Raw genomic sequence first — 15,678 nt, 5'->3', positions numbered from 1 at the left:
ACCTTAATTGCTTATTTCAATCTTAAACTGCTGCATTCAGTGTTTTAATTGCTCCTTATTAGCAAGAAGATATAAAAGATAAAGCAGCCAGCAGTTCTCCAGCTAGCTTTTTTCCAATTACATCTGTGTGTGTTCATCATGCACGGTTTGATTTAATAAAACACTTAATAGAAAAATGTGACAGACTGAAAATGATCTGTTTTAGGCTTCAAATCATTTGGATGATATCCTTGGAAAGGAAAAAAATCTACGATATAAAAGCCTTACATTGCACAGACTAACAAGCCATAAAATTAAATAAGGTCTGAGATTGGCAATGATTGGTTTCTAATTAAGCAATTGGGTTGAATGAAAACCTGTAGCCACTGCGGCTCACCAGGACCGACATTGCCTACCCCTGTTTTACATCTTATTGCTAATAAGGAGCAATTAAAACACTGAATGCAGCAGTTTAAGATTGAAATAAGCAATTAAGGTTGGAGAACCTTAACAAGCGAGACCACTAAAATGAAGCATTAAAATGTCACTTAAGCAATATGTGCTTCATCAGCAGTAATTGAGTTCTCGTTAAGGAACTGGGTTGGAACAAAAACCTGCACATACTGTGGCACTCTAGGACCGACGTTGCCTACCCCTGGTGTAAGATATTGACACTAGTAGACTATCGTCGGAGAGGTATTTTATGAATATACACTCCGTCTCTTACAGTCACTTTATCTTGACCGTCCACCTTTAGAAACTATCTTAAACGTCCACCTTTAGGAATTACACCCACCTTTCTTTTTACGTATCCAAAAGGAAATTGGCTAAAGTGGCCGATGAATGACAAATAACACCGATTGGCGATTTGTTGAATAAAACGGTGATTGACAGCGATGTTTAAATTTGCGATTGGCTGATTAGTGACTGACGTGCGCAAATTTAATATATGATTGGCTGAAGTCGAAAATGATATTAACGCCCATTTTACTCCGGTCTGTATAGCAATATCTACTTGGGCAACTCAGGCCCCTTCTTTAGGCAAGATGTGATCAAGCTTGTGTAACGTTAAAACAAATGGCCAGGAGATGTCACTACAGAGCTGCGTGTCAAACGCTTTGAACACTCGACACGAGTCTTCTCTCCGCCCATCACTGGCCGGTTCTGCCCTCTTCTGTGGCAGAACGCCAACTTCTTGAAAACGCTCTACTGCTAAGTCGATGCAAATTGCATTTTCTGGTTGCAGGTGATTTGTCCTTTGCTGCTTTCCATAGACGACGGCCGCATACGCATGCGCACTTTTGTATCTTATTCCTTTTAACGCGCAGCCGCAAGGTCTGTCCTTCTGTGAGTGCTTGTCGGTTTCTGTGTCCTTTTGGCTGCTTTTATTTCCGCCTTTTCTCCTTCAACGTCTCCATCATGTTTAGTGCGGCCGTCCGATTCACTGCCTCAGGGATTCGCAGTCTGACAAGAAAGCCTCCTGTGTATTGTGGTGAGTAACCGACACGGGCAGCAAAGGCCTAATTTGACGGTCAAACGGAATGAGGACTCGCGGGCTCAATCGGCTGGGGAGGCGGTGGACGATCTCTCCTGCGCCGTTTTCTTTAAATAGCATTGCGCTTTATACTGTCTTACTTTTAATTCTATAGCGTGACGAAAAGTTTGGTTGTGATTGTTAATGTTAAAAGACGTGATTGTGAAACGAAATATTTCAAAGTCCATACTTGGTTCGCGCTGTAAATGCGCACCAATGCACCGTTTGGTCTTTGGGTTCAGATTGTTGAAATGATTGTTCGATATTTCCTTACTTCGTGTAGACTGAAGTAGATTCCGTCGGTTTCTTTCCACACATGTCCTTGCAGTGACCGAGTGCAGCTAGGCTTTGGGCCTACCCTCCTGTTTCTGAAATGCAGTAGAAGAACACATATCTTGTAGCACAATTATTTGTTTAGGTGTGAACATCAGTGGAGAGTTTTTATAAATGTTTGTTATTGTGCCCAGTTTTAGTGGCTTCTGCTTTGGGAATACACGATTTTGAAGACTGTTTTGCCTTTAAGTTCTCAGTAACCCCAAAATTGCATTGTTTCACATTCTGATGATAATCTCTATTCAAAAAATGGAAAAGGAACAAGACAATTTTATTGTCTTTTCCTTTGGCCCGGTGATTAATTATAAGTCAGCTCGTGTAATGTCTGTCCTTCTCTTTGCCCGTTTCCCTTTTTCTCGCATAGCACCTGGTGCAATGTCGCAGATGAATATGCCTGGCAGTATTTCTGACAGTCCTTCTCTGGGTTTGTCTCGATAAAGAACACAAATAGAGAGGTGCTGAAGTTACAGTGAAGAAACTACATGTAGTATTTTTATGTTGTGTGCCTTTTCCAAAGACGAGATAGATTGGCTTGCCTTACTGCATACATTTAATCTCTTCTCAGTGGTGCACCATGCAGAACACAGACATTTAGTGGCAGAACCAAATCCGAAGTTACCTTTGTGCTGGAGTGTTTTGATAAGGCAACTTCATTTTTTTTTATGGATGTTCTGCTTTTTTTTTTTTTTTTGTGTACAATGATAGCTTAATTTAATTTGCTTGGGAAAACTCTACTTCTGGTTGTACTGGTAAATTTTCAAGTAAGGTTCCACATACGTGTAAAAAAATTTTTTCCTTGTATATTCCTACGAAGTAAACCTGAACAACAACAACATTTTATTTATATAGCACATTTTCATACAAATAATGTGGCTCAAATTGCTTTACATGATGAAGAGAAAAAAGACAAAATAAATAAGAATTAAAATTAGCGAACATTACTTAACATAGAATAAAAGTAAGGTCTGATGGCCAGGTAGGACCGAAAAAACAAAAGAAAACTCCAGACTGAAGGCCCGTTTTGATTGGAAATCTGTCTAGGTGTGACAATGAGCACAAAGACCAACTTAGTTCTGGCCTGGTCACACAGATCTTGAAATCCAGTTGAGTAGCCATTGACTATGGTAAATAGAATCCTCTAGTTAATCTGAAGGACATTTTAAAGACCGTCATTGTAGTATATAGTTTTTGTAGAGTCTACAGGGTTTCACAACATGTATAGTTTTTTTTTTTTTTTTTTTTTTTTTTAACAAATGGGTGTTACAAATTGGTTAGGAAGGTAGGCTTGCTCTTGGGACTTTGGCACACATTCAGTAGTAGTGCTTAAGGAGAAACCGTTTATCCTCCAAATGATGCTGTGTAGTGGCTTAATAAAAATAAAAACTGATTAATTTTTTTTAATGTGTTTTTTTATATTTGCAGCACCTGTGCCCACACGTTGTTATTCCCATGGCAAACAAGAGACAGATGAAGAATTTGATGCCCGCTGGGTTACCTACTTTAACAAGCCAGATATTGATGCTTGGGAGCTTAGGAAAGGTAATCCAGTGGTGTATTACTAAACTTCCAATGGCATTTTGCTCTAATTCTCCTTATAACATTATGTATTACATTTTCGCTACCTGACCTCTGCTTCAGTCTGTAAAAACCATGCACATATTCAGTATCTTTGCACTTTAAGATTTCTTTTTGTAGTCCATCATCTGTCTTAATGTGGTTTTTTGATTTGTAGGAATGAACACCCTCATTGGCTACGATTTAGTACCTGAGCCAAAGATTCTTGATGCAGCACTTCGAGCTTGCCGAAGGCTAAATGATCTTGCCAGTGCAATCCGGATTTTGGAAGCAGTTAAGGTGAATGCTATTACCTGTAAAAGTAACTCTCGTAGAATAATTTCAAATGTTTTGTTTACAATTCAGTTAGGTATTTATGTGTATATGAAAAAGTATTTTTTACAGTAGGTAATTTGATTTCCAGTCTTTGCCTGCAGCTTTTCACAAGGGTAGACAGTAATCCCAAGTTTGCAGATTCAGTTTCTGCTGGCCGAGTCTCCATGGATGGCTGTAATTTTTTTCTTTTGTAAGGTACTTTGCATGAAGAAGTACCAAATATTAGATGATAAATGTCTTTGTTAAGTCATACAAATGCATCACTGCTTGTTATTTTTAAAAAGGTTTCTTTTAATGTCAGATTTCACAACTGTTTTCAACATACTTCAATAATTTGTACCATCATTAGGATAAATATAATTCTTTTGCTTATATGTGTTTTGGAAATTTTAAGGTGTCAGACATTTTTGAATGTATCTCAGTAAACTAGTTACAATTTGAAAACTGAAGAATTTCAAAGACACACCATTAGAGTTTCAAAAATAAGCCTTTGAATATACACTTAATCATAAGTTTAAAAAATGGTTAGTAAGTTAAAATAAAGCTTTATGAAGTGCCCTATGGTGAGATACTGCTGGGGTTTGATTCTTTAAAGTCCATGGCCTTAACCATCATGCCACACTGCCCACTTGTTCCATGTAATTTTTTAGACTGTTGCTCTATTATGTTATTGACCGTCCTTAAAAACAGTCACACTGATGCAGGCAGGTGTTTCTTTTTAAATCTGGTATTTTGAAATGTGAGTCATATATTTAAATATTCAATCTTATAATGTTAGAAACATTTAAGGCTCCATTTGAATTGATTAAACAAGATGTTAATGGGTAAGGCCTTAAATCAATTAGGAGATATGATGGTGCAGTCTAGCTTCAATTGGAACCTACCCTAAACATTTCAGTGGTTGTCTCTAGTGCTTTGAGTCCAAGCATCTCTTTTAGACGTGGTGATCTTGGAAAGGCTAGGTAATTACAGTGAAGGTGGTGTATTTCACCTCTAACCTCTCTACAGAGGATACCATTCCGATTGCATTTCATACAGTTTTGGCTTACATGGAAGATTATACTCTTATGCCACAGTCCCATTTATAGACTACAGTCCAGCTTTTAGCACGGTAATACAATTTCTGATGCAGTCAGACAAGTAGAAGTTGCATAGCCTTTTTTAATAAAAACATGATTTAGGCAGAAATGTCTTCCATGTGACTTAACAGTTAGGCAGTCTCAATCCATCTATTAATCGTCATATCATCATTAGAATCATTGTGTGCCAGCTGACTTTCTGTAAATGCCCATACATCTTTGTAATGTAACTGAAACTCGCTCATGTTTGTTCCCCCCCCCCCCCCCCCCCCATAGAGGCTAAATTTTATATTTGTCATAATGAAAGTCGGTAATGGAGTTAATTTTACCTGCAGCTTCCCCTAAGTCTACCTTGAACACTTTTGTGTATCTTTATGTGGTAAATGTGTGTGTTTCCATAATTTACATTGAAACATATAGTATTTGCTTTACATATTCAATTTTGACTTACTAGGTGGATAAGCATTGGCACTGAAGGCAAAATGAAAAGAGATCTAAATTACATGAAAAAAATTGTTAAAGATTCTGAACTTAACCTTACTACAGTCAGAACAAAACTCAGAAAATAAAATGTTGGAGCAGAGAGCATTTAAATAAACATTAATGCACAGAGTAACAGGCTTGCTGCCGGTTTCCACAAGTGCAGTGTCCAAGATACACTTGTATAAGATTGTCCACCTTCTAAAGAAGAAAAAAATCTGATTTCAATTGTATTAACATGCGCTGTAGGCAAATACTGGATAAAATGTCATGTTTAAGTTAATGTCCCATTATGTCAGAATTTGGCTGTGCAAGTGTGACTTACCATTTCATATGTGGTCTTTGGTTTATCCAAGCATATAGCAGTAATTGTGCCATGAAGTGAGTAGCTCTTCAAGTTCTGTTCATTTCAGCTCATCTACTCTGGGTGGACACAAGGGGCATCTATCATTTTATTATGGTTTTATGTCATCTTGTGTTCTTCCCTAAAGTATATAACAATATGAGTTTATCTTGCATCAGTTTCTATAACTATGTATTGGCGTAATGCTGTTAACTGTAATTGATTTAGTAAATTGTACATAGGAGTGAGCCTCACATACATTTATTCCAGTTGTTATGAGTAATCCAGGGCTGCTTTAGGTAGAATAGGGAACAATGTTTGGTAAGTGTTAACTATAGTTGCCATAATCTGGACTATGTTTTTTTATATTTTATATTTTTATATTTAATCTGTTATAGCCACTCCTAACCAAATTAAAATTTCTCTTGCCAGAATCAAAATTGGGTAAAGCCTTACATGTGACTAAAGTATTTATCATAAGCTAAAGATGGATATCTATGTAAAGATCTATAGAAATGCCAATGTGTTGTACATTAACTGTAATACTTAACAATTTTGTGAAGGTAAATGTGTAATTAAAAAACTGAAAATTATTTACTTGAACATTTTTATTTTCATATCAACAGGATAAAGCTGGCCCTCACAAGGAAATCTATCCTTATGTCATTCAGGAACTTCAGCCAACACTTAATGAGCTGGGTATCTCTACACCAGAAGAGCTTGGCATTGACAAAGCATAGAGCTGGTGAGTTACGTAACAAAATACAAGTTGTAAATACAGTAGAAGCTTCCTGTTCAGTACTGCTGATGAGGACATTGGTGCCGAGAAGCTGTAGTTTCATGCAAGGCCACACTTTTCAGTTCATTACTTGCATACATCGATAGCTCTGTTTCTGTCATCTATAGCAATGTTTTTCAACCAGTGTAACAACTGAACAGCCGTGCACCGTGAGAGCTACCCAGGTGTGCTAGTGAAATAATAGTGTAGAGCACCTGGATCTGAGCCTAAGAGGCACAAGTTGTGTTGGTGGTTCAGACCTGTCTGAGGAGGATTGGCCTACCTGGAGAAGATGGCAAAAAAGCAGCTCTGCAATCGCTGTGTTGCAGACACAGCACTTGGAACACTTCAGATGTGTCTCATGGCTGCTGGAATCCATCTGCCTGGGTATATGGTCAACATTGAGCCTCACAGAGCTGGTGGGAACCTGGCATACGATGTGCCTCTGAGGCAGAGAGAGCTGGACAACGGGTTGAAGTAGCTTTGAGATGTCACCTAAGTGCCATGTCTGTGAACACTGATCTTGGAGCTGCTTGTTTACCAGCTTCTCCTGTAGTCCTACCTCTTCGGACAGTTGAGCACATTTATGAGATGTAAAGGGGTTGTGGTTAGTAAAATAGTGGTGTGTCTTGGGATGGTTTTAGTTACAATTCCATATAAACCCTTTCTTTCCTCTTTTACTGGAATAAACTGATAACATACACAAAAAAATAACATCACTCCACTTCCTTTCCCTATTTACATAATACATAAATGAAAGGCCTGCAAACTGACATTTGTCAATATTTGCAAATTGTGAGAAGACATTGTAGGAGGAGGAATGGGTTTTAACTTTGGTTAATTATCAGTCCTGCCTTTAGATAGATACTTTATTAGCAATAACAGTAATTTAATAATTTAAGGGTCCTACTTTATTTACAATTGCTTTTTTCTATAGAAGGTGGTCTGTCCGTTGGACTTGTTTTCAGCTATCTGAAACACACATTTTAATGAAGACAGCATTGCAATTTATTGATAAACACAATGATTATAGAAATTTTAAACTAAAATATATATATATTGACATAGATGACAGGTCAAAACAGATGAGAGGCTGTTTACAGTTCTAATTTATCTTGGCACAAATAAACAGTTTTATGATACCAATCTTTAAGAAGGTATTGTGTGATGTTGTTGCAGTTTTTTTCTGGGTTCAACTGTAGGATTCTTCTTGAGTTGGAGTAAACTCTTTCTCTTTGTGGTGGGGTCCTTCATATGTGGTGTGCTTTTCTCGGGCTTTTTGCCGTGTCCTTTGCAACTTCATGTGGCCTAAACTTTCTGGCACAAGCGTTCAGGTACTGAAGTGACCTTCTTGAATTAATGGTTACTTCTCAGTTCTCTTGATACTGTACTCAGTCTCTGGCACTGAGCATTTATTAGAAGAATGGATCTTCGCTTTCAGGTCCAGAAAGAGCAGAGATTGTAGGCTTTCTGATAGGGTTTGGTATTGTTTAGATTTTATCAGTTCCAAATCTAATTTTGAATCTTATTGATTCCTGGTTCCCATTCTGATGTTGGGAAAAAAAAAAAAAAAAAAAGTCAAAATATTTCAATATCAAAAAACTGGCTTTATTCTCTTTTAAAGAGTTTGACTTAAAGCTTTACAATAAAAGTTACTTGAAACAGTAAAACAAAAGCAAGTTTTTTCAAGATTAAATAATTATAAAATAACATTTCTTCAACCAAAATATCACAAATATGTAAAGCAAGTGTTTTCATGAGTGCTGCAATAAAGTCCACAGTTCTTAAGAAAAATCAGCATAGCAACCTTTCCTGGTGGTATGTGTGACACCTCTGGGCATATTGTCTCCAGCAGTGGAGAAAACCCTCAATATGAAAAAGCCGTCCCTAATAGTAAAGGATATGTAGATCTTTTACCTTGTCGCCAGGCAGTAGGGTTTTCAGACGTCATTGTTCAGGGCATTTGATGCATCTTCACCACTCTGTCAGCCTGGTCCTCAATGGACATGATTCAACACTGGAGGTGAAGGACAAGTGGCAGAACTACAGCTCTACGAAAGATCATCAAACATTAGTTATATGGTTGATTGAAAATGCACATATAGTAATATAGCACTTGTAGTAATCGATAAGTTGGAACCATAATTCAAATGTGTCTCTGATTCCCCGGTTCTTGGAAATTTTGGAACCAGTTCTGGAGACCCAACCCTCCTTTCAGCTCCCTAAAGATTGCAAGACTCGTCAGCTTTTGGTTTCAGAGTGTAAGCAGGTTTCAGTGTGTGCAACAGAGAGAAGAGATGAATGCAGCCAATTTTTAAAGAAAGATTATTGTAACTTCCAGTTGCCCAACCAATGTCTGCTTATAGGACCATTATTTTGTCCTCCACGTTTGCCACACATTGAATTAGCTGTTTGTTCACACTTGGGTTTCCATTTGGTGCCTTTACTGTATGTCTAAAGGTGTTTGCACAGAGGTGATGTCAGTTCAACACTGATTTACACCTTTGTCATCAGAAGAAGGGCTGATACTGGTGTATGGTAATAGCTGGTCAGCCATTCATTCAGGAAAGTAGGTTGGAGGGGCTGTTCCTTGATTAATGCATCCCTGTTTAGTCAGCTATCATAAAAGGCATTGTGTGCCACTAAAAGATTAGCAAAATGGGCAATGCTCATTTTGTTCTACAGCATTGTGAGTTTTGCAAACTTGGAAGTGTAATCGAAATGACCTGATTGACTCTTGATATAATTTTAAGGCACTTTCAAGAATAAATTTCCCACATCCATCTAAAGTATGTCCAATTGTCATTTTTGCAAGTGGTAAAATGTTTTTCTCTCTTAACATGTCACTTACCTTATTCTTAACAAATGTTACTTGAACACCTCTTGATTTAAAATAAAATAATAAAAAATGAATTCAAATGGAGCTTTTGTAGCGTGTTATTTTCTAATATCCTTCCCAGTAATAATGAAGTACATCAAGTAATACTTCATTTACAAGTATTTGTCATTATGGTCTTGTTTCATAATTTTAATGAGCAAATGTGGGTAATTGAGTTATTTTTTAAATTAAAATCAATGTTCTTTGTTTAAAAAAAAAAAAAAAAAAAAAATCTGATTTTTAATGGTTGTAATTTTTACTTTTTGTACTTTTGTTTTTCCTTTTCAGGTGTTTCTGAGGGCTGAACTTTCTGGTTTGACGGGTCTTCTTTGAAATGTCCTTGGAGATTAATGTGTGTAATATTTAAAGTTGATCTTTATTCCCTGCAGTATGTATTAAAAACAAATAAAATGATACTGTTTCTAATGGTATCACCAATTACTTAACTGTTTTGTAAATTTAAAAATTCTTTTTCTACAACCCTTTCTCAATTAACCTCAATCAGCTGAGAATACACTTTTTGTTACCAAGTGTCCTACTTCAAGGTCTGCCTGCCTGTAATTGTCGGACAAAACTTCTTCAGAACAAACAAGCAGTGTCTTTTAAGTTAGTTAGTTATTGGACTTTATTGCAGAGTTTAGGAAACCAATGCCCAGTGGGTTGGGCGCGGCTCTTCATTTCAGTTCTAATCACACAAACATCTCCGCTTCATACATTTTTCTCATCATTCACTTTACATTTTATCTTTGTAATAATGACCTTGTGCTGTACCTGTTTTCAAAGCTGTTACTTTGCCTTGTAAATTTCCTTCCCCTAATCCTCAATCTTTTCATAGCAATCATTAGGACTTGCACACCTCCTTCATCTTCTAGTGATTGCCATGGTGGTCTTTAGCCCTTTTATCTTCATTGAAAATGTATATTTCTAGATTTTTTTTTTTTTAATTCTTTTTCCCCATTCATTTTTATAAATGTAACTTTGTGGTTGCAACTTGTATCAAAAGTAACAGCAAACTCTGAACAGAATTCTGATAAAGACTCGTGTTATATATATATATATATATATGACTGACTGACTGACTATTCAAACAATACTGCAGGTTTGTCAAAATATAACCTTTTCTCTGGTGCCCTTTCCTCTGTTTTCCTCACAGTCCTTTCACAATAATCCTCCACTTTTTGTACAGTCACTTATTTATTTATTTATTTATTTTTTTAATTGTTCTTTGTAGCTTATTTGCCATTCACATTATTAGCTGACATTGTTTTGGGTCTGAATGGAATGAGCTGGGGACAACAAGAGCAGGATTCAATCTTGCCTTACCATTTGTACATTATAAACAAGCTTTTGGGGGCCTTTTTTTGCTCTCCACCACCATATTCAAGTGTTATTACTCATCTTACTGCTTTTCCCTCTCACCCTCAATGTTTCTACTGCTTTTTTTGCTCCTCATGTCCTGTTCCTCTCTTCTTAAAGAAACTCACAATTATTCCAGTAGTTAAGGAAAAGTTGTCAACCTGCCTCAATGACATTCACCTAATGGCATTCCCACCAACTTTAATGAAGTCTTTTTTGGGGTCTTTTACTCCTTTCTCCAGCTAGTCTAAACTCCGTGTAATGTGCTTATCTGGACAGATCTGTTGAGGACACCATTTGCCATGTACACACTGTTGTGTCTTTCTGATATCCGACTACGTTACTAGGTGTATAGCTCAGCATTTCATGGCACTTGCCCATTTCAGTACCCTCATCTCTGGCACTGCAGCGGTCCCCAACCACTGGGCCACACAAAGAATAAACTTTTAATTTTTCTTTCCAGTTAGTTTACTTTGTTCTGTTGTTTATGTACCTTGACATCCACTGTAGTTAAGGAAGTATGAAGGCTGGCAGGGTCAAGTATTTTTCGATGTGCATGCAGACTGATTTGTTTGTGGTGTACAATAGACTGTTAACTTGCAATAACCGTCGCCACTCATCATTCAACATGGTGAAGAAGTCATCAGCAACTAAGTCTCGTCGAAGTGCAATGAGTGATTGAAGTGTGCAAGGTACAAGAATATACATTGACATCATAGCAGAAGGATTTCGTAGACCCGAACTGTTGGTGTCTGATGGCTGTTTTCCAGAGAAGTCTTTTGTGTGTTTGAAGAATGTGATATTTTCATAGTGGCTGCACATTCTGACAAAGATGTGCACAGACACACAAACATTTATACTACTCCGTCTGACAGGCTATGTTTAACTGTTGATAGAAAATATTTAAGCAAACGTGTTTGTGTATTTTGACATAAGGAATAGAATAAAAAGGAGGGATGCAGAGCAGTGACATGTTCTGCTGTTTATGTACCTTGACAGTCACTGTAGTTAAGGAAGTAGGTGTGCTGGTGGAATTAAAAAAAAGTTTAGATGTGTGTACAGATTGGCTTGTTTGTGGTGTACAATAAACTTGATTTATTCGCAATATTTGACCTTCTCCCCATCACTTCTGTCTCTCTCTCTTTCCTGCACTTGTCTCTGTCACAGTTTTGCTGCCCAATAAATTAAGTCCACAATCTAACCCTACCTAAAATGAAGAAAAAACAAATGTCTCTGGAGATTGCCACAAAAGAACAGAAAAATCCTGCCTCTGTTTGCAACATAATATCTTGCAACCAAAACCCAGTTACGGAGTTGACTGGGCACAAGGAAGACACTTTGGGTGTCTTTGTCTCCCATTACAGTAATCCCTCCTCCATCGCGGGGGTTGCGTTCCAGAGCCACCCGCGAAGTAGGAAAATCCGCGAAGTAGAAACCATATGTTTATATGGTTATTTTTAGAATGTCATGCTTGGGTCACAGATTTGCGCAGAAACACAGGAGGTTGTAGAGAGACAGGAACGTTATTCAAACACTGCAAACAAACATTTGTCTCTTTTTCAAAAGTTTAAACTGTGCTCCATGACAAGACAGAGATGACAGTTCCGTCTCACAATTAAAAGAATGCAAACATATCTTCCTTTTCAAAGGAGTGCAAAGCAAGCAGTCAAAAAAAAAAATCAATACGGCTTTTAAGTATGCGAAGCACCGCCGGTACAAAGCTGTTGAAGGCGGCAGCTCACACCCCCTCTGTCAGGAGCAGGAAGAGAGAGAGATAGCGAGAGACAGATAAAAAAAATCAATACGTGCCCTTTGAGCTTTTAAGTATGCGAAGCTCCGTGCAGCCTGTCCTTCAGGAAGCAGCTGCACACAGCCCCCCTGCTCACACCCCCCTACGTCAGCGCGAGAGAGAGAGAAAGTAAGCTGGATAGCTTTTCAGCCATCTGCCAATAGCGTCCCTTGTATGAAATCAACTGGGCAAACCAACTGAGGAAGCATGTACCAGAAATTAAAAGACCTATTGTCCGCAGAAACCCGCGAAGCAGCGAAAAATCCGCGATATATATTTAAATATGCTTACATATAAAATCCGCGATGGAGTGAAGCCGCGAAAGGCGAAGCGCGATATAGCGAGGGATCACTGTACTACCTAAGATGGGACTGTCTCGTTGCAGAGAAACAAACTCAGCGCTCCCGCTGACTCTGTGTATTTATTAGGCATGCATGGTGGCCGGTCCCTGGATAATTGTCTTACATGAACGTGATCTGTGGTGTAAAAAAGGTTGGAGGCAACTCTTGTTATTTTCATTGTTGAGTGTGCCATGAAATGATTGAGAGTTTCCTTTGTTTAGATTCTCTTTTCAATAATTATCTGAGTTGGTCCAAACATGTACTGCACCATAAAAGGAGGTTCATTGGCAATGGTGGCAGAATATTCACACATTTCGTTGTGTGAAGGTCAAGTGATGAAGTATGTGAATCCACATTGAATCCTGTGTTATTACTTGTCAGGACCTAAGTTTTATGAAGTGTAACATGTTGAAGTTTACCTGGAGAATACACGATGTAGCTTTTTCTTTTGTTTCTTAGAAAAATTCTTGGGGATCATACGCTGTCAAGAATTCCACTGTACTCTCGCAGTATACGTGACAATAAAGATCGAAGGGAACCTAAACATGACATGACTAACTCCTGCCAACACCCTGATGCTCTGAATTAGTAAGTCCTCCATCTGATGCAGAAATGATGGACGCTAAATTGTCTGCAAATTGTCTTACACATTTAAGAGTTGCCACAATTGCATCCACAGTTGTCCTGTTTTGGCGTGGTGTTAGCCCAGACCTGAATGGACAAACGTTCTGCTTTAAACTTGGGTTTTAAGAATAGCAGCACCAGGCCCAAATTGACTTCTTAACTGTAATGGAAGCAGGATGGGTAGATGTAATAAGACTTACACATGTTGGCTTTAGGAAAAAAAAAACATGAGGTGCTGCTTAGGCCGTTTTCACCAAACACTTAATAGTGAGACGCTATTCCAAAACAAGTGACGGACAGTACAGAAATGCCTGTAAGTGCCTTACTCAATTGTCAGTTCCTGGCTAATGGTTATCATAAGGAAATGACAGTAAATTCAATAAACGGTCAGTGTTAGTTGTGTGTGTGCTTCTTTAGCATATGGGACAAACTCCGCGTATGTATTTCAGTATGGTGTATGTTTCAGTGTCGGGTGCACTTACTGGGAAGTGAGCCTCCACTACTACACAGAAAGCTTACAGCTCACCTACAGCAACCCCAGGTGTCACTGTCCACAAGGGGGGAAAAAAGGACAACTAGACACAGTCTTGTTATTTACAATTGAATAAATAATAAGAGGAAGATGACAAGCTTTGAGGCTGAACTGACCAAGTGGCCTTCTTTGGAGGTCTGCATTTGCCACATGCCAGTCTGTGGGAGACCACCAATGAGATTTGTGGGCAATAGTCAAATTGTCCCAAGTGCAGCATGCATTGAAATTTTCACTTGCTTGTCCATCCAACATTTAACATAAGCAGCAACAAAAAATGAAATACAACAAAAAATAACTGAGGTGATCAGGAATGTGCCAAAGATGAAGAAAGATGGTAAAGTCCAAGAGATACAGGCAAATGTGCAATGCTTTTCCAGAGATGCCACACTTCATAGAGTGGGCACAGCAGCCATTTAGGCAGGCAGAGAAGCTGTGGGAGTCATTTTTACTTTGTGCTCTCCCTGTGTTCATCCTTTGCTCTAGTTTATTTTGTTTTAATAAAGGTGCCATTTTGGTATTTAGGTTACATGTTTTTTCAACTTGGGGTTTATTAGGCCTATCAGAAGAACCACCTTCAAATTCACCTTTTTATTCATTAAAATTCAACTCTTAGCATGAAATACGAAAATGGGAGGTGACAGGAAACATCCAAGTAGTTTTGGGTACTTGGAGCAGCCACAAGTACAAAGGGGACTTTAAGTGCAGTGACGCTCAGCAAACTCATATGGACTGTGGAGCATTGTGGGGCTCTTTTGTGTGCTCAATTACAGCAAACAAAACGTCTCTCCATACTTCACTTGTCCGTGTCGGCCCCTGGGCTGCATGCTGCACTTGAGAGGAGCTGGGCTGCTGTCCAGGGGTGTCCACTTTATGTGTAACTCGTGCTCAGACACTGACGCTGGGCAATTCATACAGAGATGACTTAAAAAAACACCACCAGCACTTTGCAATTGTTTGAAAATTTGGTAAAAGGGCAAAGAGACCATTTTTTAAGTCCTTATTAGTCTCTTATTATCTCAACATTAGCATGTCACCAGAAATTTGAATTCAGGTTTAAATATATTTCAGTGAGACAATGTGATATTCCAAACCAAGTTATTTGAAAAATACAAAACTGGAAAAAGTGTTAGCAGACAGGCCGTGGAGGTTTAGATGGGCTGGTTGTAATTTTTGAAATCATAGACTGAAGCATGAAGAGGAAGAAACAAAAGCATTTGACAACAGTGGAGCTGATAGTCATATCAACATTGATGTTTCACAGAGAACTTCATGAAAGGGAGTGAGTTTGTCGAGCCACAGGGGACTGTATGCATTACTCATGGTTCAAACTGGAGCCTCTGTTGAAATCAAAGTCTTTGCACCAGTGCCCAAGATAGAGGAAGAAATAAAGCACTAATAGAAAGTGAACACTTAAAATATTTTTGTATTGATTTGCTCTCCCAAACAAAAAAAGGCAAAGGAAGCCCATAGGAGAAGCTGATGACAAGTCAAATCCCCACCAGTGTTGTTCCATTCATTGTAGAGTTGGCATTGCCTATTCTGCTAGGCTTTAGTGGTGCACCAGGACTGCAGATCTAACAGGGATGAAGGCATCCAGCTGCACAAAAACCTTCACTTGCATTCAAAACTAAGTGACTCAACTTCAGCGTACATCACAGATGAACTGACGTCTTTCCAGAAGGCGCAAATGGACTCAAGTGAGGACAAAAGACCTATAATTCAAGTGTGACAATGAAGATGGG

General features: G+C 38.3%; 1 protein-coding gene across 1 annotated transcript; it reads left to right on the top strand.

The window, feature by feature from the left end:
• Positions 1–1,271: 1,271 nt before the first annotated feature.
• LOC114667733 (cytochrome c oxidase subunit 5A, mitochondrial-like) lies at positions 1,272–9,715 on the top strand. Its single transcript, XM_028823154.2, has 5 exons — positions 1,272–1,471; positions 3,269–3,385; positions 3,579–3,700; positions 6,265–6,383; positions 9,583–9,715. Exons 1-4 carry the CDS (start codon positions 1,399–1,401, stop codon positions 6,376–6,378), a joined length of 426 nt encoding a protein of 141 aa, XP_028678987.1. The 5' UTR covers positions 1,272–1,398; the 3' UTR covers positions 6,379–6,383; positions 9,583–9,715.
• The last annotated feature ends 5,963 nt before the right edge of the window (positions 9,716–15,678 follow it).

Source organism: Erpetoichthys calabaricus, chromosome 17 (assembly GCF_900747795.2).
Source record: "Erpetoichthys calabaricus chromosome 17, fErpCal1.3, whole genome shotgun sequence".
NCBI classification, from domain to species: domain Eukaryota; kingdom Metazoa; phylum Chordata; class Cladistia; order Polypteriformes; family Polypteridae; genus Erpetoichthys; species Erpetoichthys calabaricus.
This window is presented reverse-complemented; position numbering and strand designations above follow the sequence as displayed.

Excerpts from the sequence above, each read along its gene's own strand:
- LOC114667733 (XM_028823154.2), top strand. The coding sequence starts at position 1,399 with ATGTTTAGTGCGGCCGTCCGATTCACTGCCTCAGGGATTCGCAGTCTG. Across the intron at positions 1,472-3,268 it reads AAAGCCTCCTGTGTATTGTG|CACCTGTGCCCACACGTTGT; the intron begins GTGAGTAACCGA and ends TTATATTTGCAG. Across the intron at positions 3,386-3,578 it reads TGCTTGGGAGCTTAGGAAAG|GAATGAACACCCTCATTGGC; the intron begins GTAATCCAGTGG and ends TTTGATTTGTAG.